This window comes from Pelobates fuscus, chromosome 6, assembly GCF_036172605.1.
Source record: "Pelobates fuscus isolate aPelFus1 chromosome 6, aPelFus1.pri, whole genome shotgun sequence".
NCBI classification, from domain to species: Eukaryota; Metazoa; Chordata; class Amphibia; order Anura; family Pelobatidae; genus Pelobates; species Pelobates fuscus.
In genome coordinates, this window is record NC_086322.1 from 125,588,855 (window position 1) to 125,611,258 (window position 22,404).

The window sequence follows — 22,404 nt, forward strand, 5'->3', positions numbered from 1 at the left end:
AATCTTCTTTCTTCAGCCCCCAAAAAGGCCCAAAAAAATCCATCATACCCGTCGAACTAAAAATAAAATAAAAAACCCGAGCGCAAAAAAAACCCGACGAAAAAGAAAAAACCCGAGCGCATAAAAAATAATCCATCTTCACCCATGGAGGGCTCCGCGCAGAGCTCCGCAGGGCAGGGGAAGGCTTACAAAGCCTTGCCCTGTCCTGCAATTAGGCTAAGAACACTCTGATTGGTGGGTTTAAGCCAATCAGAGTGCTCTTTGTCATTTTACACAGCGTGGGAAAGTTCTTTGGAATTTTCCCACGCTGTGTAAAATGACACAGAGCACTGTGATTGGATGGATTTCAAGCCATCCAATCACAGTGCTCTGTGTCATTTTACAAGCGTGGGAAAATTCCAAAGAACTTTCCCACACTTGTAAAATGACACAGAGCACTGTGATTGGATGGCTTGAAATCCATCCAATCACAGTGCTCTGTGTCATTTTAGGGTGAGGGGGGTAGGTAGGGGATAGTTTGTTTTGGGTGGGGGGGGTGACTAGAGGCTTGGGACCCCTAGTCTCCTTGATTGGGGGGGGGGTGTTTCATTTAGGGCCCCCACCCACCGCTCAGGGTTGGGGGCCATGGGGGAGGACAGTAGGTCCCACCCCTTATTGCTTTATTAGGGCCCCCACCCACCGCTCAGGGGTGGGGGCCAGGGGGGAGGACAGTAGGCCCCCCACCCACCGTGAAGGGGTGGGGGCCAGGGGGGGAGGACAATAGGTCCCCCCCTTATTGTTTTATTAGGGCCCCCACCCACCGCGCAGGGGTGGGGGCCAGGGGGGGGAGGACAGTAGGTCCCCCCCTTATTGTTTTATTAGGGGCCCCACCCACCACGCAGGGGTGGGGGCCAGGGGGGGAGGACAGTAGGTCCCCCCATCTTTATTTAGGGCCCCCACCCAGGTTTTTTTTTGTTTAGTTTTTTTTACAGTGAGCAGCTATAGGCTGCTCACTGCTTACTACACATGCCCCTACTCGCTACTAAGTAATCTTTAGTTAGTATTAGTAAATTTGGCTGAAAGACCAATTTAGGTCTTTCAGCCTTTTAGTAGATAGCACCCTAATGCCGTGGGAATTAAGGAGTTATCTACTAAGCGGCTGCAAGATGTAGCCGCGGCAATGAATAGGATCGGAGTTTCATTCATTAGAATGAAATTCCGATTGAACAAAGTACCGAATTGCATCCTAACACCAATGGAGAAACTCTTCTCATTCGGTTAGGATGCAATTCGGCAGTTTTGCCGGCGTTCTGTCTAAGTGACAGGACATTCGGCAATACTGACAGGAAGCTTTGTGGGAACAGGGAGGAAAGCTAGGGATCATGGGAAAATTGCTCTGACCAGCGGAAATTAAGCACACTTTGCTCCTCCGCTGGTCAGAGCTGGTCAAGCGGAGGAATCCTCCATAAGGCAAAGAGTCCCTACTTTGTCTTATGATTGTAAAGAAAACTAAAGAAGACAGGAAGAAAAGAATAACAGATCCCGAGAGAGGGGGAGAAGAGGAAGAGATTGAGGAAAGGTAAGTTCGGCATGACAGTGCCGCTTTAAAGCAATGAAATACGCATGTTGTATTGATGATGAACTATATATTGTTGGAGAAGAGCATAATGGAACAGTAAACCAAGTACAATGGGGGGAGGAGGAGTTCTACTACTCCTCACAAAACCAAACATTGTCTTATTAGTACATATTACAATAATAAAATTAACCAAACCAGAGGGCCTAAAGCAGTTAATTCAAATGTAAATCACACAAACTGTAAAGCAAACAATGGAAAGCGTTTGCTAAACACAGTAAAGGACATTTATTTTGTATCATGCCTACTCCCAATACATTTTCATTAACTGATCTGGAATTGTAGTTGACTCGCCAAGGGTGTATAATTCATTGTTGCACTTAGTGATGTCCCAAACCGTTCGCCGGGAACCGTTCGCTGGCGAACATAGCGTGATGTTCGGTCCGCCCCTATTCGTCATCATTGAGTAAACTTTGACCCTGTACCTCACAGTCAGCAGACACATTCCAGCCAATCAGCAGCAGACCCTCCCTCCCAGACCCTCCCACCTCCATGACGAATAGGGGGTGGACGGAACATCGCGCGTGTTCGCAACCGCGAACACGCTATGTTCGCCAGCGAACTGTTCGGGACATCACTAGTTGCACTATATAATATTGCCATTTAATTTAATGTAATTTATGTAGTGCATTTATGAATTGTCCACTTAGTTGCAAGGTCAGATGACAGAAGGGACAATATAAATTGCACAGGAATGTGAAAACGGTCAGATGGTTTACCATATGGCTTGATCCTTTGATTAATCAAAAGTCTCTGCAAGGAGTGAAAAGTCACACATAAGTGGCCCGGAAGCCTGATTTAAATATAAACTAGCTGACTTCAGCCATATGGCCTGTACCTTTTAATTGAGGAGTCGATTTCTTTGATATGTTAATGATCATTAGCTTTCAAGAAAAAAAAAACAAGCCTTGTATTCCAGTATCATATCCAAAATAAATAAACATTAATATTTACCCACAGAATAATAATTAAGCCTCATTTTTGTTATATTTGGAATGTGACCAGCACAAGCTTCTAACCAAGCCCAAACAGGATTTGCTTAACTTAACCACAGGGGAAGGGATTGTAATGTACACTATATTGGGTCACAAGTAAGGAGTGTAGTATATCTATGGATTGGAAAAATTGTAAATTTATAGATGCAATTATTTCTGTGGCAAGTACATAAGAGGAGATAGAACCAAATGTTTTCATTGGATTGATGTTGGTCTGGAACACAAGGGGGGTGGTCACTTATTGTTACTATAGGTACGCATTATCTCTACCTCTGGGCAAGGCTTGGTAATACACAGGGTATATATTTAAATTATGCTGAGGTGTGTATTTGTACTTGCTTGGGGGCCAGAATCTAATTCTAAGTGGGTTCTTTTTTACCGGAGACCCCATGGGCATAAGTTTTACTTTGAAAACCTAAGTATTTTATCCCTTTTGGTTTTATCGGTTGTTGGTGTAACTAATTTAATTGTCATCTATATTTTTTGTATGCATTGTGACTATTTCTTGCTCATAATAAAACATTCCTTTATTAAGTTCTGCCTTTGTCTGGTAAAGAACCACGAGACTAATTAGTATTTTGCAATTGCTTAAATATTGTGCTAAATTATATTTGGTGGGTTTTCTTATTAAGTTACCTGGGGGACCAAGGCACCCCATTTATAAATTGTCTTGGTGGTGGCAGCATTAAAATAGTAATAGTTCTACCGCAGACCACAAACTACTCGATTGGAACAATCGCATGGTCCGACCACGCGGACATATCCCTCACAATCGAGATCCCCTTGACGGCGAGATTGTGAACCTGGCAATTAAACCCCACCCTACATCAGGCAGACCATACAACGTGAAATAAGGGACTACTTCACAGAAAATAAAAACTCTGTACCCTCCTCAGGCACACAAGGCCGAAATTAGAGACAAACTGATCGAACAGGCCACCAGACTCAAAAGACAAAAACTACGAGAACTAGAAGACCACCTACTATCATTATGGGCCATAACAGCCCGACACAAACAAGACCCCACCCCGGACATGCTCGCCCAAATTAAAACCCACCAACAGGCCATCAAAACATTCTTGACCAAAGACTCCCAAAAAGCACTGCTGTGGACAAGATAACTCTTCTACGAAAAGTCCAATAAAGCAGACTCCCTCCTTACTCGCAAACTCCTCCGTAACACCCAAGCCAAACACATAGACAAAATCAACTCACCCAAGGGTAGCACCTATAATGCTCCCGATCGCATAGCCTCTATCTTTTCCCAACTACTTCACAGCGCTATACCCAGACATCCGCCACAACCAACCGAACTTCTAAAGAACCATAGAATCTAATCTTAATGAAATTCCCCTCCCCGCACGGACACGGCGAGAGCACAACTCTCTGCTCCCATCACGATAGAATAGCCCCCGCACTAAAAACAATCAAACCAAATAAATGCCCCAGACTGGACGGCTTTACAGGCATCTACTACAAGATGTTCTATGACTCCCTGTTGCTCCACCTCACTACACTCTACAACTCGCTCCTGCAAGGAGAAGCACTACCAGAGGACATGCTTAGGACGAATATTTGTCTCATCCCGAAACCGAACAAAACACACTTGGACCCGGGACACTATCGACCCATTTCCCTCCTCAACGTAGACACTAAAATCTTCACAAAACTCCTGGCCAATCGCATACAGCCCTTCCTCCCGAAATTAGTTCACCCTGACCAGGTAGGTTTCATACCATCCAGACAGGCGTTTGATAATACTAGACGCACACTAGACTTGATATGGGTGGCCCGACATAGACAGAGCACAACCCTGCTCCTTTCAATGGACGCAGAAAAGGCATTTCACCGCTTGCTTTGGCCTTTTCTCTTCGCCACTCTCCAGAAATTCAGATTCCCCACGCCCATCATCACAGCCCTAAACAGTTTCCCCCAGACTTGACACCCCAAACTTTTGCACACTACAAAGACAACGGGCTCTTAAGATTCTTCCACTTCTTCCGATCCCACCAAATGATACAATTCCCGAACGTACAAAGGAACACACCACTGAATAGACCATTTCCGATACTTACAAATCCACAGCTTCCTCAACGAACCCCAACACACCACCACAGCTACCACCAAACTAACACATTTTGTACACACCCCAATCCACAAAGGACAAATCTCTCGACCTCCCCAGCAGATGCATTCTCATACACCAAAGCATGGGAAAGAGACATGGGCCAACCGAGCGACCCCTCGGACTTGGCTGACATCTGGGAAGCCATGGCTTCACTCACAATTTGCGTAAACCACAAGGAGCAAGCCTACAAAATGCTTCTCCGGTGGTACCGGACACCCTTAAGACTGAAACAGACGGGCCGCTCAGACTCAGACACGTGCTGGAAAGGATGCGGAGCCCAGGGCACATAAATCCACCTATGGTGGGAGTGCCCCCGCATCTCCCAACTGTGGACCGCTGTGTCTGACTTTACCTCCAGACTCCTGCACACTGATATCCTTATGGACCCGTGGATCTGGCTGCTCTCAAGACCATACGCCCCCCTAGTTAGAGCACAAAAACTGGTCACAAAAATTGCAGTGGACACCAGACGAACGATTGGTGAACAATGGGGCAACCAAACTACACCTATACTAGAGACCATGCTCCGCAAAACTGCAGAAGCTGTGGAAATAGACAAACATTGTAAAATTGTAAATTCATAGATGCAATTATTTCTGTGGCAAGTGCATACGAGGAGATAGAACCAAATGTTTTCATTTGGATTGATGTTGGTCTGGAACACAATGGGGGTGGTCACTTATTGTTACTATAGGTACGCATTATCTCTACCTCTGGGCAAGGCTTGGTAATCCACAGGTTATATATCTAATGATACTGAGGTGTGTATTTGTTCTTGCTTGGGGGCCAGAATCTAATTCTAAGTGGGTTCTTTTTTACCGGAGACCCCATGGGTATTTTATCACTTTTGTTTTTATCCATGGCTCATGAACCACCGAACCCACACCTGAAGGGGAATCGGATGATGATAGATCACTCACAGTAAACCACCCCGACCCCACACAGCACCAACCCCCCCACTCCACTACCCCCTTCCCACATCACCCCCCCCCCCCCACCACACCTACTCCATAAATCTACCTCACATATGCCACTCGTATATACCATTGACTCGCACATGCAGAGGGGCTTCCTCCCCATCGACAAATATACGGTGACATCTGACAGGACACCCACGAGGACTTTACCTGCCAATAAGATACTCGAGCAGAGGCTTCCACTGAGCACTAAATGACCCAATCATTCCAACTGGAAAGTAATAATGGACAATTGTGTCAATGACTCTATAACGAAAAGTACCCCTCCCTACTTCTCATTCCGTATCACACTACGATTGATGATATAACCTGAAAATAAAGAATTGACAAAAAAATTTTTTTATATATATATATATATATATATATATATATATATATATATATATATATATATATATATATATATATATAGTAAAAAAGTTATATTATTTTTCAATTTGACAATTTTTATTTTGTCAGGTTGTAAAATCATGGGGTGTACAGAAGAGAAAAGGGGAGGGGGGGCAAATGAGATTTGATACATACAGATTTCCAGGGCTTTTACGTTTTGCCAGTACTTTCTGAGCCCCTTGCAATGCCACCAGGTGTGTATCATATTTCCCCAGTCCGCCTAGCATCTCCAGCAGATGTCGGATGTGTTGGGGAAGCTGTGTTTGAGGCGTGTGGGGACCAGGTACCATCTGTAGAGCAGCATGCGGAATAGTTCCACATAGGTCGTGCAGAGGGTCAGTTGTATGTGGGCTTTAAAAAATGTCCTGCCATTGGTCATCTGTGAGTTGACTTGAAGGTGAGGGGGTGTTTTTGAGATTGGGTGTGTTCAGAGGCGTAGATCGTGGAGGTGAGTTTTTTGGGCGGTTTGAGTTTCATGCAGATCTTCTCCACTTCTAGCAATTGTGGTTCTGGAGGGTTTACGGTGGTTTGTCTTGGTTGTAAGGTGAACCAGAAGTGCAATTGCATGTGAGAGAAGGTGGCTATGGTGGGTAGTTTAAATTCAGTTTGGAGATCTGAGAGCTTTTTGGAGGTGGGTGCCTTGCAGCAGTTGTGGCATGGTGAATACGCCATGTCTGTTCCAGATCTTGTAGTTGAAGTCGGGGATAAGTAGCCGCAGTGCTTCCAGTGGGAGGGCTGGGGAAATCCATTTCGTAATTCCAGTAGGTATTTAATAGGGAGCATAAGTGGGAGTGTTCGAAATAAGTATTGGATTTTTAGCAGAATCATCATCATCTTCACCGAGGCGATTCGTCCAGCCCAGGAGATGCATTTCCCTTTCCACCCCAGCAAAATGGTTTTAATTTCACGGAGTAGTTTTATGTAATTTGCCTTGAACAGTGTATTTGGTGTGGGTGTGAAGTTAAACCCTAGGAATTTTAGATAGTCTTGCCTCCAATCATAATTAAAGTTTGTTTTCAAGGTTGTCATGTCTTGGGCGGGGATGTTCACACCTAGTGCTAGGGTCTTCACAATGTTAAGTTTGAAGTAGGAGCATTTGCTATATTGGGATAGGGCCTTGTGGAAATTAGGTAGGGATATGTGTGGGCGTTCCAGGGATAGAAGGATGTCGTCTGCGAATAAGGACAGCTTGCATTTTTGTCCCTTGACTCGGACCCCGTGTATGTTTGGGTTGTCTCGTATCAGTTTTGTTAAGGGCTCTAGTGCCAGTATGTAGCGTATTGGGGAAAGCGGCAGCCTTGCCGTGAGCCATTTGAGATGGTAAACATTTTTGACATGAATCCCCCATTTACTACTGTTGGGGAGGAGTAACTTGCTTCCGGAGAACTGCGAGCAGGAAGGGCCAGTGAAGCCTGTCAATGGCTTTTTAAGTGTCTAGAGATAGTAATACACTGTGGACCATCCACCCCACCCCCCTTAGCATGGTGTGTTTATGTGCTGTCGATAGTGTGGGCAACGTCATCTGTTGTAGGAAGTAGTCTATTTCCTGATCGGTAGGTAGGTGCAAGGAGATGTCGTTTAAGTTGTAGAGTGTATGGTAGTACTCTGCCATTTTGTCATTTATTTCTTGTGGATCTTCGTTCCTGCTTTTGCAATTAGGTATGGAATTTTGGAGTTAGCTTGTTTCTGTCAGAGAAATGTTGCTATATGTTTCCCTGCTTTGTTTCCTTGAGTGTATGCTTTCAGTTTCAATTAAGTTAAGATGTGTGCGGTCTTATTGAGGGTCAGGGTATTGATTTGGCTGGTGATGTCAGTTATAGTTTTGGCATATGTTTCTAACGGTCACAGGATCTTTTTTGATGTGGAGCAGTTCTACTGTTAGTGAGTTGTGCAGTAGGATGGAGACCCCTCTGGATTTGGAGGAGTGAGTTTCATGGTATTGGGTAGGGTATTCTCCAAAAACAAATGTGGGTACTCGGTTGGTGTCAAAAAGCATTTCTTGTAGGCAAACTAAGTCTGCTTGGATGCGTTTTAAATCATGCAGCAGTATGCGCCGTTTGTGTGGCGTGTTTAGCCCCTTAGTGTTGTGTGAGTGAACTTTCATAGTTAGGGTGTTGCAGGAGGGCAAAGTTAGCAGTGTCTCAGGGTGTGTGGTCAGGCCGGGGGAAGAGAGAGTCGGGTGTGGATTTAGGAAACAGTATATACACAATAGACCTTTTTCGGTCTGGTACGCTGGTCGTACCTTGGGGGATAGGCGTCGAAACTTCCAATTGGGTGGCTTTTTGGGCTCCAATTTGGATTGTGGTTAGAAGCAGAAACAATCATTTAATCAAAAACAAATCAGTACCATATAAAATCAATACAATAGAAGTCAATACACAAGTAACATTTTTAACAGAAGCATTTATGTTGACAATTTAAGATGGTTCTGTCCAGTGCTATGCTATAGGTACCATTTGTGCAGCAACGCAACATGCAGGCATTTTCCCTTTTGGTTGGGTGTTTTTAACCCCTAGGTCGCCCTCTTTAGACTGGCTGGGGGGTAAGCTCACGGGGCACCAAGTGGTCCGTGTTGCCTGGCTCGTCCCTATGTGTGCTATGGCAGGTGGCTTGTGAGGTAACTTATCGTTTTGCAGTGCAAGCGTGGAGCAATTATGTGCCCTGTGTGAGCCGGCAGGTGGTGCAACTATAGGCTGCCGGATTGTTTCCAAGTCGTGCCACACAGGCCGCCCTGTGCGGTCATTGGCAAGTTTCACCTCTCTACACCCGCCACCAGGGTCGTATGCAGTAGAAGGTGGTGTATGGCTGTCTAGGGCGTGGTATAGGTGAAGGACGCCCGGGGGGGAGGGGCACTCCCGGTTGGTTGCATGCGTTGAGTTCCCAGTAGGGAGTATTTGCAGCTGGGTGGCATGGTGTGGGCCTAGCATCTTGGGGGGAGGGGGAGGGCAAGGTCGCGCTTACGACCGAAGCTGGCTGTCAGCCCGCCCCCATGTAGCCTATGGGAGGTACTGAGTTGGGAAGCTGGCGGGGGGTGCTGCAGTGTGGCCTGTCACGTCTGTGCGGGCACTCGGAGTCACCCTGCGTGTGGGTGGTGTTAAGTGGGATTTTAACATTATTTCCGATCTAGTGCAGACAAATAGTGAACTTTAACCCTTTCATCACCACAACTACGTCACGCACACTTTTGAAATAGGGTGCGTTCGTGACAGTAGTGGTTTAGTTGCTGTGTTATAATTGGTTTTATTTGAAGGGGCATTCTTGGCACCATAAAAACTTAATTTAAATGTTTATGATGCCAGGAGGATTAAACTGTTCAAAGTGAGCATTCAGTGCCAATCTCACTTCCACCCAGGCGGCATGCGGCGGAGTGCCACCGGGCACAATTGGCCGAGAGGGGTCAGTGACACCCCATTCATAAAACGGTCTTGAAACGCTGCATGGAGACGCTGAGCTTTCCTCATAGAGATGCATTGATTCAATGCATCTCTATGAGGAGATGCTGATTGGCAAGGGCTGTGTTTGGCTTGTGCTGGTTCTGCCCCCAACATGCTCAGCCAAGACCACCACTTCTGATATCAGCCAAGCAGGCAGATCAGAGGCAGAGCCAGCAGCAGCAGACGGAAATAAAAGTAAGAGGTTTACTAGGGAGAGCAAAAAACAGGTTGCAAGAGTATTCTGAGAACAGACAGCAACTGAAATAGTCTGCCCTTCGGTGGGTCCCCGCTCAGAACTCATCTTGTGCCATTACAGAGAGAACATATCTGAAGCATATACGACTGGTCCCACCCATACGGGCAGACCAGATCCGAAATGCCAGCCAGTTTCCTCTGCACGAGAGACACAGCAACCCCAGACGATTATTCTCTCTCTTTTTTTGTTTAACCCATTGGATTTTATTTTTGTGCGCAGCCTTTTTTATTGTATTTATTTAGATTGTTTCAGCCTTGTTACACATCATCAGTGAGGCATAGCTGATATCTCTCTAGGCACCGTGAGCAAGGGGTCCACGTCTGGATTACCCTTTAAACTTATGGAGAGCCAATCAGCGGGGCCCCTGCCTGGAAAGCAGAGACCTGCTCTGGAGACAATTTAGGGATTAAACCGTTCGACAACGGTTTAACCTCTTGAGGTAAAAGTGCCTCCAGTGTCCTCCTGGCACCATAACAACTTCATTAAGATAAGGTTGTTTTGGTGCTTAGAGTGTCCCTTTAAAAGCTTACTCCTTTACTCCTGCCCTCACTGAGCAAAGCACATGCTCACTGTGGTGGTGATGGGGGCGCATCTGAAACCACAATTTCACAGGATGCATGTTGGCCACATGGAATTCTTGTTCCAGGTTTAATAATCATGGCCAAATGACGCGGCTGGAGGTGGAGTTACACCTCTGGCAGCAAAGGGGTTGAACAATGCACACACAGACTCCATGCACCATGGCCACTTTAAAGAAGTGAAGTTTCCATGGTGTAACCAGTTTACTTATTCTTCAAGTATGCTGTTTTACATCATTACAACTTTGATCTAGGCAGCTTTAGTTGGAGGAAAGCTAGAGGATGCCATGAAAATTAGAAAACAAAAACGCATTTTGATACCAAATAATGAAAAATATTTAGTGTGCAACCCATAAGACTGCAAGATTTTTACCATCCTGCTTACAAGTGCAGGTGATCACACAAGCCAGTAATTTATCTCCCAAGCCATCTTCATTGCTGTGAGCTACCCCCCACCGTGCCTTACAACAGAGGGGTCAACCCAGATCATTTATATGAACCTGGACTGGAGACTACCGATGGCTAATACCGTACATAGGGATGTCAGGCTACCAGCATTCATTTGCCATTACAGCATTTTGAGCATGTGATGACATGAATAGTGGCCCCCATGCGCTCACCTGAAAGCAGGCTCTTCCTCGGCAACCCTGACAGAAGAGGCTGAGCCACATCTTTTACTGAAAAGCTTCTGCAAGAGGGTTTGTGCCATGATGGTTGGTGAGAAATGCCTGGCGCCATGCCCTCTTCTAACACGGCCTTGGGTGTGCATGTAGCGTGATTACAGGGGCTGGGGGTAGCCCTCTCACAGCTGTATTCCTGGCCGCCATGCTGGTAGTCTAATGAGACGCTTTATCTTGGCTCATGTGATCGCTGGAGATGAATGGGAGGAACCAACCTGTCACCGCTCCCATCCCAGGGCTGAAGGATAGGGGAAGGCGGGCTCTGGATAACTTCTTCCCAGATAATGGCCCCAAGCGGTCAATACATGTGACGATAAGCCCCTTCAGGCTTCCTCCTCACCATCGCATTGAAGGAGAAGGCACGGTCACGTGTGGAAGCTTGCTATGTTGGGGTAGTTCCAAATGGAATCCTATGTATGGAGGACTCCTGGCAAGGAGCTGGCTGTCAGAATCCTGGGTATCCGCTGTGTGTGGCTCAGCATGAATCAGTCTCTGTATACACTGAGCAGCTTCTCCCATGGAAATAGGTGTGCGTAATACACATGTAATCCTCGCTATTACACACACTCACGAGGTGATTTCTAAAAAAAAAATTTTTGCTTCGATGAGCAAGCATTATGCAGATTTATAGTGCTATTATGCCAAAAAGGTATGAATGCCATTAAGATTAATCCTCCTGTAGGATGTCGTGTACTAATAAAAATGGATGTGATAGAAATTAGATTTTTTATTACAGAGGTAAGGTTTCCATTTTACCAAACCATGCAAATATACAGCCCGCTTGGGTCTGTCGGTTTTTTTTCCCATTCAATCTGCAGTTTGCATGTTTTAGAGTGTGCATGCTTTTTTTTTTTTATTTCCATACTCAAATGCGGTGATCTACCACTGCTGCATGCAAGGACAATTTATTTATTTATTTATAAAATATTTTACCAGGAAAGATACATTGAGATTTCTCTCGTTTTCAAGTATGTCCTGGGTCCACAAATCATTGCATTGTTACAGTTAGTGCACAATAAAATACAAAAACAATATTAATACACAATATATACAAAATTTAACATGGAACAGGTAGGAAATATATAATCAACCATGACAGGCGCATTCTGTTTTGAGGTATGTAGAGAGGGATCTCTTAATGGACTTTAGGCTTAGGGAAGATTTTAAATTGTGCGTTGGTCGTTCCACAATTGCGGTGCTCTGTAGGAGAAGGAGGATCGGGCTGCTTTCTTTTTGTATTGAGGTAGACTAAGTATAGTGTTGGTACTGGATCGGAGGTTGTAGGAAGTGGGAACAGCCGGGGGAAAGCATTGAGTTCAGGTAGGGTGGGAGTTTCCCAGAAAAGATCTTAAACACAAGGCTGGAAAGATGAAGGGTGCGTCTGGATTCCAGCGACAGCCAGTTTAGTTCTTTCAGCATGTCACAATGGTGGGTCCTGTAATTACATTGTAGCACAAATCGGCAGAACGAGTTATACAATGTGTTGAGTTTATTAATGTGGGATTGCGATGCAGATGCATATATTACATCTCCATAATCAATGATTGGCATCGGCATTTGCTGTACAATCTTTTCCTTTACTGTAGGGCTTAGGCAGGATTTGTTTCTGTACAGGGCACCTAGTTTTGGATAAAGTTTAGATGCAAGCTTTTCTATGTGCAGGCCAAAATATAGATTGGGGTCTAACATCATACCCAAGTATTTGAAAGAGTGGACTGCGGTTAGTGTGCCATTTGAATTTGTTTTGATCGATAGGTGGGACATTTTGTAATTTGTGTAATTTAGGTACTGTTCCAAAGATCATTGTGACAGTTTTGTCAGTGTTCAGGAAGAGTTTGTTTTTTGCGATCCACTTTTCTACCTCTGTAAACTGGTCCTTATTATCCTGTCCTGTGTCTTTCATTAGGACCCTTAAATACCGTTCACCCTATTGTGTCTCTTCCAAACCTACCAGCTTTGGTATGCAATATTAACAGAGTTATTCCCTAAAGTGAGAATTGCAGGAAATTAAAGCGAGGAGTTTTTTGATTTAAAAGACCATTTGGGTACCAATTCGCCAACCCTTTATTTTGCAGTAAAACCTGCAAAAAGTATTTTACTTACCTGTAATCCATCACCAAGCACTGCTTTCCGCGCTTCCACCTGACGCCACCTAAGGGCTTTGTGCGTTCCAATAACAGGCTTTTCATAGCCAACACTGTGATAGAATAGTTTTGCCGTCTCAGAGCGCATGTCCACAAACTGAGCAGGGGAGGGTGAGTGGAATTAAACTTTTAAAGAGAGAAAATGTATCTTACATGGAGGCAGGAGGGCTCAGAACATTGAAGGAAGATGGGGACAGTCATACTTTAAGAGTATCTCAATATGTCCTTTGCCAGCCTGCTGTCCGCGCTGACATATTTTATGCACAGAATTTACATTAGACAGTCCGGGACAGTTCCATGCTACCTGAGGAATATGTAAGTAGCCCCCAGCACACAAGTGCAAATTCATCTGAATGTAACAGACGCACATACAGACTCCTACCACCCATGACCATTTCAAATCACTAAAGTGCTTAAGTAATTCTTTAAGGTTAAAGGGTTACTACAAATCTATTGAGAAGGGGGTCTTTGTGGCCGTTCCCCTTCTCAATATGTAGTAAAACCAGAAATAAAAAGGTTTTACTTACCAGGAATCCAGAGCTGGGTGAAGCTCTCAGTGCTGCTCTTCAAGCCCCCTCCAGACGTCACTGGAGAGGGGAGCGCTAGCTTATTCCCAGAATTTACATTAGGCAGCCTGGAACAGAGGTCTGGGCTGCCAATGTCACGTGCTGGGGGTGCAACTAGACCCAGCACATAATTGACAAAATCTCATTATGTGCAGTGTTTCAAGCAGAAACACTGCATATACTGACTCCTATCACCATGACCACTTCAAATTGCCGAAGTGGTCATGGTGGTTGGAGCAATCCTTTGAAATAACTGAACTGCAAATATTTTCCCAGTCAACTATGCTTTCAGTTCGGCTACTTCGGGCTTCAGTTTGAAATTCACTTTGATTCTCAGGACCCTATTTAGCCTTGTACTGCAAAGAACTCGAGATGCAAGGATTTCCCCAAGTGAGTAGCTCATTTAGTAGACAGTTGGTTGCTAGAGTAGGACCTGCCATAGATGGGGTACTGATACCGGAGAAACTGACGGAAGCCAAGCACAGAGAGATGGACACAGGTTTCTTCAGGAAGGAAGAGATTCTTTATTGGATCACCGATCGGGACTCAGAGGGACTAATGTCACCAAAATACAGCAAGTTCTGAGCCCCGGACAATAGTGCAGGCTCCTTATATAGGCACATAACTCCTCCCATATTAAGCTCCACCCGCACATTCTCTTAACCAATCAATACAAATAAGAATTAACTTCCTGCTTGACCGCATGGCCTGTCCAGCACAATGGAGGAGGGGAATACTACATCCTGTATTCTTGCACATGCTCCGTACACTACTGATCGTATCTTGCCTCGTGCAACCAACTGATCGATACGTCAGCATATGCACGTACACATGCCACATGGTAATCTCGGCCTACTAAATTTATTTTTACCGAGATTCCACCACATTCCCCCCTTTGATGCCTCTTGATATTTCACAATTACTTGAGGCATCACTTAACCTTGGTTTGCATACACCGCAAGTTACCTTGAACCAGACCAGACTTATCTTATGATGTGAATCTTCAACACTCATCTTCCTGCATTGGTTCTCCCTGATCTAGAGCCTTATATTTATAAATTGCCATTATCTGTGCAGCAGCCTTCCTCTCTGCTATATTTTCTATCAGGCTTTGCACAGACCTAACTACTAAGGGTATAAGACACGGCAGGAGTAGACACAACATTAAAATTAGTAGGACTCCACCTACCACTGCCTTAAGCCCTCCAAACCACTCATACCAGCTACCAAACCAACTGCTTGGATTGTACCCTTTCCATACCTGTGTAGGCACATGCGCTAGTTTAACCATATGGCTAGTAAGCTCAGCTATTGCTTGCCCTTCGTCATCTATTTGAAGACAGCAATTGCTCAGGTTAAACTTCCCACATACACCTCCCTCTACTGCCAAAAGGTAATCCAAGGCTAATCTATTTTGGTATACTGCTGTCCTCATTCTGGTGTTATGCTTCGCTAGAAGATTGAGCGCTTGTGATGTCTCGTTAGTAATGATCTCAACCACTGCCTGTAATCTTATAATACGGTTGAGCATATAAATTGGGGTTCTATAACCAAAGGTACCATCCTCTGCCCACGTGGCTGGCCATTGTAATCGATAATACGCTGGGGAGGCCATTCATTATCTTCCCAGGTGCCTATCTCTATGGGTCCACTTTTCTTCCTATGATTCACATCATACACTTTAACACCTAAAGTCTCACCTGTTTCGATAGGTAACAAGAAGAAGGATGGTTTGAGCATACCCAACACACATGCCCCTTCCCAGTCCTGTGGCAACTCCGAATAGGCTTTCTTACCACAGATCCAGTACAAATTTGCTGGGGCTCTCCAGTTAGATGTGATGGATAGATCAAACCACACATCCTTTAAATTGGCGTATCTAGCAAACGGGTTAGATGGTTCTGAGACATTTGAAGCCGACCACCAAGTTGTATTCTTTGTATCATCATCATAAGCTTTTTGCCCTAGACAAGTTAATTCTCCTACAGAAGTATTATACATCATTCCTTTCCTTGCTATGCAAACATAACCTATGATGGAGGTCTTTAATCTCCACTCAGATTTACCTCTAACACTCATATGATAATCGGCTTGTGTAGATATTAATTGGTCAACTGCCTCAGAACCGGACATTACCTCCTTTGCTTCCCAAGGCCATTGGTCTCCCATGTTAGTACCTCCACACACATAGCAGTTGGTAACATTAAGACTACCGGCAATACTTTCAGCTAAATCAATAAACAGGTTTTTAGCATTATGGGGGATCTTATTATCTATGCTCATCTCTTCATAAAAGGAATGGTATACTTGATGAGTTTGGGAGGTTACCGTATCAGTCTCTATCCCTATAAACAATACTGTCCCAGGATCTAAACCCGTCCCATATATTTGAAACCCAAATAAATTACCATATTTATCTAAGAACTTGTCAGGGTTATTTATAAGTATATGGACTGGATTGCATTCCATAGACTTACAATATGGACTGGTAGGCAACTTAGTCACAATCATGTCCTTGTCTACTGTCTGTCCCCAAGTTGCCCACCCCACACAAGACCAATATGGGCAAAAGTTATAATCTCTATTTGGGCATCTAGGGCTCACATACTTATTTTTACTACTGGGACAAATATATTTATCGTTAGACCCATACGTCCTCTCCCATCTAAGATCCCCACATACATTCCACGGCTTTCTACCACTTGATATCGCCTTACACGCATCAAATAGCAGAACACCCGAAGAATGTATGGATTCTAATACCGTCTTATTAATTAGGGTCCCCTGAGGATCTCCATTCCTGAGAGTCAACCAAATTGTACGAGGTTGATACTCTGGACTGAAGCACTTAGGTTCCCCTACTCCTAAATGGCACACACTATATTCTATATTTAAGTATCTACATCTTGATACATCTCCTTTACACTCATATTGCGAATGCCAAATTAGGGTTTGGGAAATATGGTTACCTGTTCTTGTAGTCTTAATGCATACCTCACAGCTAGGAGTGTCGGTACCTCTACCTTCCTGAATATAAAAATACACATATAAAAACATTATCAGAAACACATCTTTCGTCGTCATCCTCAGTCTTCGTCCGTGCGAAGGCACCTCAGCTTCCAGGATGTAAGGGCTGCAGGGAATGGAGTTCTGCTCGTCTTCACAGGGGTCCCTTTGAGACTTTTCCTGACTTATACACTCGTTGGTGAGCGGACAGGCTTTATTATGGCCGTCTTACTCACTTACCAAATCTCTGAAACAATAAAATTTGTAATCCACAAGGTTCCTCGTCACTCCGACTGAGTCATGCGCTTTAACCGGATCTTGCAGGGATTCTCTGGATCTGCTGTAGCTTGCCAAGAATCGACTGCTGCTGGTTTAACCCTGGAGTGATGTATCCACGGAGTCACTTCGGCTACTTTTATCGCTGTAGGGGTAGACAAAAGAACAACATAAGGACCTCTCCACTTGGGCCCTAACGGTACATTATTCCACTCTTTTTAATCCACACTTGGTCTCCTGGGTGGTAACTATGAACTGGGGGATAAATATTCACAGGTAATCTATCTTGTACCCATTTCTGTACCTCCTCCATAGTCTTACCCAACTCTACAACCTGCTGCCGGGTAATTCCTTCTCCCAACTGACTCAAATCCCCCCTTAAGTTACCAAGTACGGGAGGTGGTCGCCCATACATGATTTCAAAAGGAGAGAGGCCCATCCTTCTGGTAGGTGTACTGCGGATTCGCAATAGAGCTATGGGCAAGAGAACGTTCCACTTAAGTTGGGTTTCCTGACACATTTTAGCCAACTGATTCTTAATAGTTCTATTCATTCTCTCTACCTTACCAGAACTCTGGGGTCTATATGCCGTATGAAGCCTCCACTTTATACCAAGCATATGAGTCAGTTGTTGTAGGCACTGATGAACAAAAGCTGGACCATTGTCTGATCCTATAGAGCAGGGTAGTCCATATCGGGGTATTATTTCTCGTAGCAGGAATCTCACAACTTCCCCTGCTTTCTCCGTACGAGTAGGACATGCTTCTACCCAACCTGAATAGGTGCACACAACTACCAGTAGGTAGCGATGTCCACCAGATTTAGGCATCACTGTATAGTCAATTTGTAAATCGGACATGGGGAGTCCCCCCATAAACTGGACTCCTGGTGGCTTTACTGGTCCTTGCCTTGCATTATTTTTAGCACACGTTACACATCTTCGTACAATGGCCTGAGTCAAGTTGGACAATCTTGGTATGTAGAAATGTTTTCTGAGAGATTCTTCTGTGCTGTCTCTCCCAGAATGTATCCCGTTGTGATAATTTTGGACAATTTCTACCGCTAGTGATGCTGGAATGACTATTCTTCCATCTTCTAGCTGTTCTCCAAATACTTTCCAGGTTCAGTCTTTAACCACTCCTCTTCTTGAGCTGTATAAACTGGAGTCCATTGAGACAGTGGAGTTGGTATAAGAGCAGCTATATGCCCCACATACTCCTGTCTTCCCGATTCAGCGGCACGCTTAGCTGCACTATCTGCCATCCGATTTCCTTTGGTTACATCACCATCTCCTCTCAGATGCGCTCGACAATGTATAATACCGACTTCTTTCGGCTCCCACACTGCTTCCAATAGTTGTAGGATTTCAGCTGCGTACTTGATTTCTTTGCCTTCTGAATTCAATAGTCCTCTTTCTTTATACAAAGCTCCGTGGGCATGAGTGGTTAAAAACGCATACTTGGAGTCCGTGTAGATGTTCACTCTTAAACCTTCAGCCAATTGTAACGCTCGTGTCAGTGCTATCAATTCTGCCTTTTGTGCTGATGTTCCTTTTGCCAGTGGCCGAGCTTCTATCACCTTGTCTATCGTTGTTACTGCATATCCTGCATAGCGGATCCCTTCTTTCACATAACTACTGCCGTCGGTGTAATATTGAACATCGGGGTTCTGGATGGGAAAATCACGAAGATCTGGTCTACTTGAAAATACTTCATCCATCACTTCCAAACAATCATGTTGACTTTCAGTAGGTTGTGGCAAAAGGGTAGCTGGATTTAAGGTATTTACAGTCTCTAAATGCACTCTTGGGTTTTCACACAACATTGCTTGATACTTGGTCATACGGCTGTTACTAAACCAATGATTTCCTTTGTAATCCAGCAACGTCTGTACTGCATGTGGGACTCGTACATAAAGTTCTTGACCCAGAGTGAGTTTATCGGCTTCAGCTACTAGCAGGGCGGCTGCAGCTACGGCTCTTAGACAAGGTGGAAGTCCGCTGGCCACTGCATCCAGTTGCTTAGACATGTAGGCAACAGGTCTTTGCCATGATCCCAAGTACTGTGTCAATACTCCCACAGCCATTCTTCTTTGCTCATGTACATACAGGTAGAATGGTCGTGTGTGATCAGGTAGACCTAATGCTGGGGCACTCATCAAAGCCTTCTTCACATCTTCAAATGCCGTTTGCTGTTCTTGAGTCCATAAGAAGGGGTCGTGCTCTGTACCTTTGATAGCTGCATACAGAGGTTTTGCCAGTATCGCGTAGCTGGGAATCCATATCCTACAGAAGCCTGCTGCCCCCAAGAATTCTCGCACTTGTCTTCTATTCTTGGGTATCGGTATTTGGCACACAGCTTCTTTTCTCTCTGGCCCCATAATTCTTTGACCTTCAGAGATATGGAATCCCAGATATTTGACAGTTGGCAAACACAACTGAGCCTTCTTTCTAGACACCTTGTATCCTGCCTTCCAGAGAATGTGTAGTAAATCGTGCGTTGCTTGCTGACATATTTCCTTTGTAACTGCTGCTATCAACAAGTCATCTACATATTGTAACAATACACACTCTCCTGGGATGGACTCGAAATCCAATAAATCTTGACTTAGGGCTGAACCAAATAGGCTAGGTGAATTTTTAAACCCTTGGGGCAGTCTTGTCCAAGTCATTTGGCGTTTTGAGCCCGTTACAGCGTTTTCCCATTGGAAAGCAAAGATACATTGACTTTCTGCGGCAATTCGGAGGCAAAAGAAGGCATCTTTGAGGTCTAAGACTGTAAAATAAGTAGCCCCGCCCGGAATTAAAGCAAGCAGGTTATATGGATTGGGTACAACTGGATGTATGCTAACAACCGCATCATTGACTGCTCTCAAGTCCTGCACAGGTCGATACTCATCTGTACCGGGCTTTTGAACAGGCAGCAATGGGGTGTTCCAGGGGGAAGTACAGAATTTTAGGATACCCTACCGTATGAACTTATCCAGATAAGATTGGATGTTCTTCTTAGCCTTCTGCGGGATGTGATATTGTCTTAGGCTCACTGGATAAACCCCAAGTTTTAGTTTGATTTTAATAGGTGGAATATTGCGGGCCAGTCCTGGTGGGTTGTTCTCTGCCCAAACTCCTGGTATGTTGAATAAGGATTCATCACTCCTAGGGTTTTGACTAGTCAACGCTGTATAAAGTCGCCACTCTTCTTCCTTTGGTACAGATAATGTCATAATACCTGAAGGTCCATTAAACTTTAAGGATGTTGTTCCATTTGGTAGGAACGTAATCTGCGCTTGTAACTTAGATAGCATATCACGTCCCAGCAATTGGACTGGACATTCAGGCATGTAAAGGAATTGATGTTTTACTACGTGGCCTCCCAGTGTACAGAGTCGACTTTTAAGAACCGGTTTTACAGCACTTCTTCCAGTTGCTCCTATTACAGTAATAGTTCTTCCAGATGGAGGAGCAACTAGGTCAGTCACCACCGAATGTTCAGCACCAGTGTCGATCATGAACGCACTCCTTTTTCCCCCTATTGATACATCGACCATAGGCTCCGCTCGACCAAGGGGGATGGAGCCCGGTCGGTATCAATAGTCCTCCATGACCGTGTCAGCCAATCCTACAAAGTCCCTACCTTCTCTATCGCGGGACCTTTGCGCTGCTGGATAGTACCTTTCTTCCCTTACACTTCCTCTGTTCCCATTACTTCCTCTATTACCATTGCTCCCTCCGGGGCCTCCTCTACCTCTCGCTCTGCCTCTAAAGTTTCCATAACCTATCCTAGGTCTGTCTCTCTCATACTGTTCCCTTCGTGGACACTCACTTCTCCAATGCCCTTTTTCCCTACAGTATGCGCACTGATGTCTACTCAGAGGTTCCTCATTCCACTTACTATCGCCTCTATCTGGGCCCCGTCTATCTACGCCTGCGATCGCTACCGCTAGCATATCTGCCTTTCTACGCATCTTGCGCTCTTCCTCTTTCTTTGTCTCTGTTTCCCTGTTCATATATACTTTATTTGCTACCTCCATTAATTGGGTGATAGACATACCTGCAAACCCTTCTAACTTTTGTAGCTTGCGCTTAATATCTCCGTAAGCTTGGCTGACAAAGGCGGAGTTTACCATTCGGGAATTATCAGCGTCTTCCGGATTAAAGGGGGTATACAAGCGGTATGCCTCCAATAATCGGTCATAAAAGACACTGGGCGCTTCATCCCTTTTCTGAATCACCTCAACTGTCTTCGACATATTAATAGCTTTCTTTCCTCCGGCTTTCATGCCAGCAATTATAGCGTCTCTATAGGCTTTGAGTTGAACCATATCTGCGCCATTAACATTCCAATCGGGATCGGTATTAGGGTAATGTGTTGCGGCCCATGCTGCCGGATTGGCTTGATTTAAAGCACGGGCTCTATCCTCTAGCGCTTTAATGGCCGCTTGGTTAATCCTTGTCCTTTCCTAATTATTAAACAATGTCATTAATAACTGCTGGCAATCAGCCCATGTCGGATTATGTGTCTGAACTATCGAGGTGAACAGATTGGTCATAGCTTGTGGTTTCTCAGTGTACGAGGAATTGTGGGTCTTCCAATTCAAGAGATCGGTAGTCGTGAACGGGACATATACGAAGACTGGGTCAGCATGTGCCATTTGACCTGCGGCATCGAGATAGGCTGACCCAGGATTCAGACGAAGAGGCATCTGATAATGTTTAAGTTGTTGGGTACCGGTCAGTTGTCTGGTTAGTATAGAGCTACGTGAAGGGGCGTCAGTTATGGGTTCCAGTCGGGGGGAAATAAGGCATGAGGATGTGGGAGCTTGATTTTGGGAAAAGCTAGTAAATAGAATACTCCCAGCCGAGCTAGAAGAAGCTTGACCGGAAGTTTGAAGTGGCGCCAAATCAGGATATTCAGATCTAACGGGGGTTGGTTCTGGTTCCGGAAGGGGAGGTTTAATACGAGGGGGGGTGGATTCTGTACTGGAGGAGGAAGCGGAAGTGGATGAGGGCAATGAGGGGAGGGGTATAGAACTTCCTGCACTCGCGTCACCTCTTCCTATAGGGAAGTAAGGGGGCGGCAAAGGGATCTCGGACTCAGGGGGCGTGTCCAAAATGGGCCTAACCACAGTCCTAGTGGACAAACAAGTCCTGGCCACCATGAGGCGACATTGCTCCTCGTGGCATATCTGAATCCATTTTGGCGAGTCGTTTACGGCCTGTCTCCAACAATCAATATATGGAAACTGTCCGTAAAGTTCAGGCCTACCTGACACAGCCACGTGTACACGCTGTATCAGGGTTGGATCCAAACTACCACGTGGCGGCCATGCCGCAACCAAAATAGGCCACTCCCTAGTGCAC

General features: G+C 45.0%; 1 protein-coding gene and 1 pseudogene across 1 annotated transcript in view; both read right to left on the reverse strand.

Annotated features, from left to right (window-relative positions):
* The window catches only part of FNIP2 (folliculin interacting protein 2), a 76,067-nt gene extending 64,537 nt beyond the window's left edge, over window positions 1–11,530 (reverse strand). Inside the window, exon 1 of the mRNA XM_063458226.1 lies at window positions 10,994–11,530. Within this exon, the coding sequence (XP_063314296.1) occupies window positions 10,994–11,142 (149 nt within the window). The 5' untranslated portion in view covers window positions 11,143–11,530. The remainder of the gene's footprint in view (window positions 1–10,993) is intronic.
* Window positions 11,531–17,140: 5,610 nt separating this feature from the next.
* LOC134566095 (uncharacterized) lies at window positions 17,141–20,387 on the reverse strand (annotated as a pseudogene).
* Window positions 20,388–22,404: the final 2,017 nt, after the last annotated feature.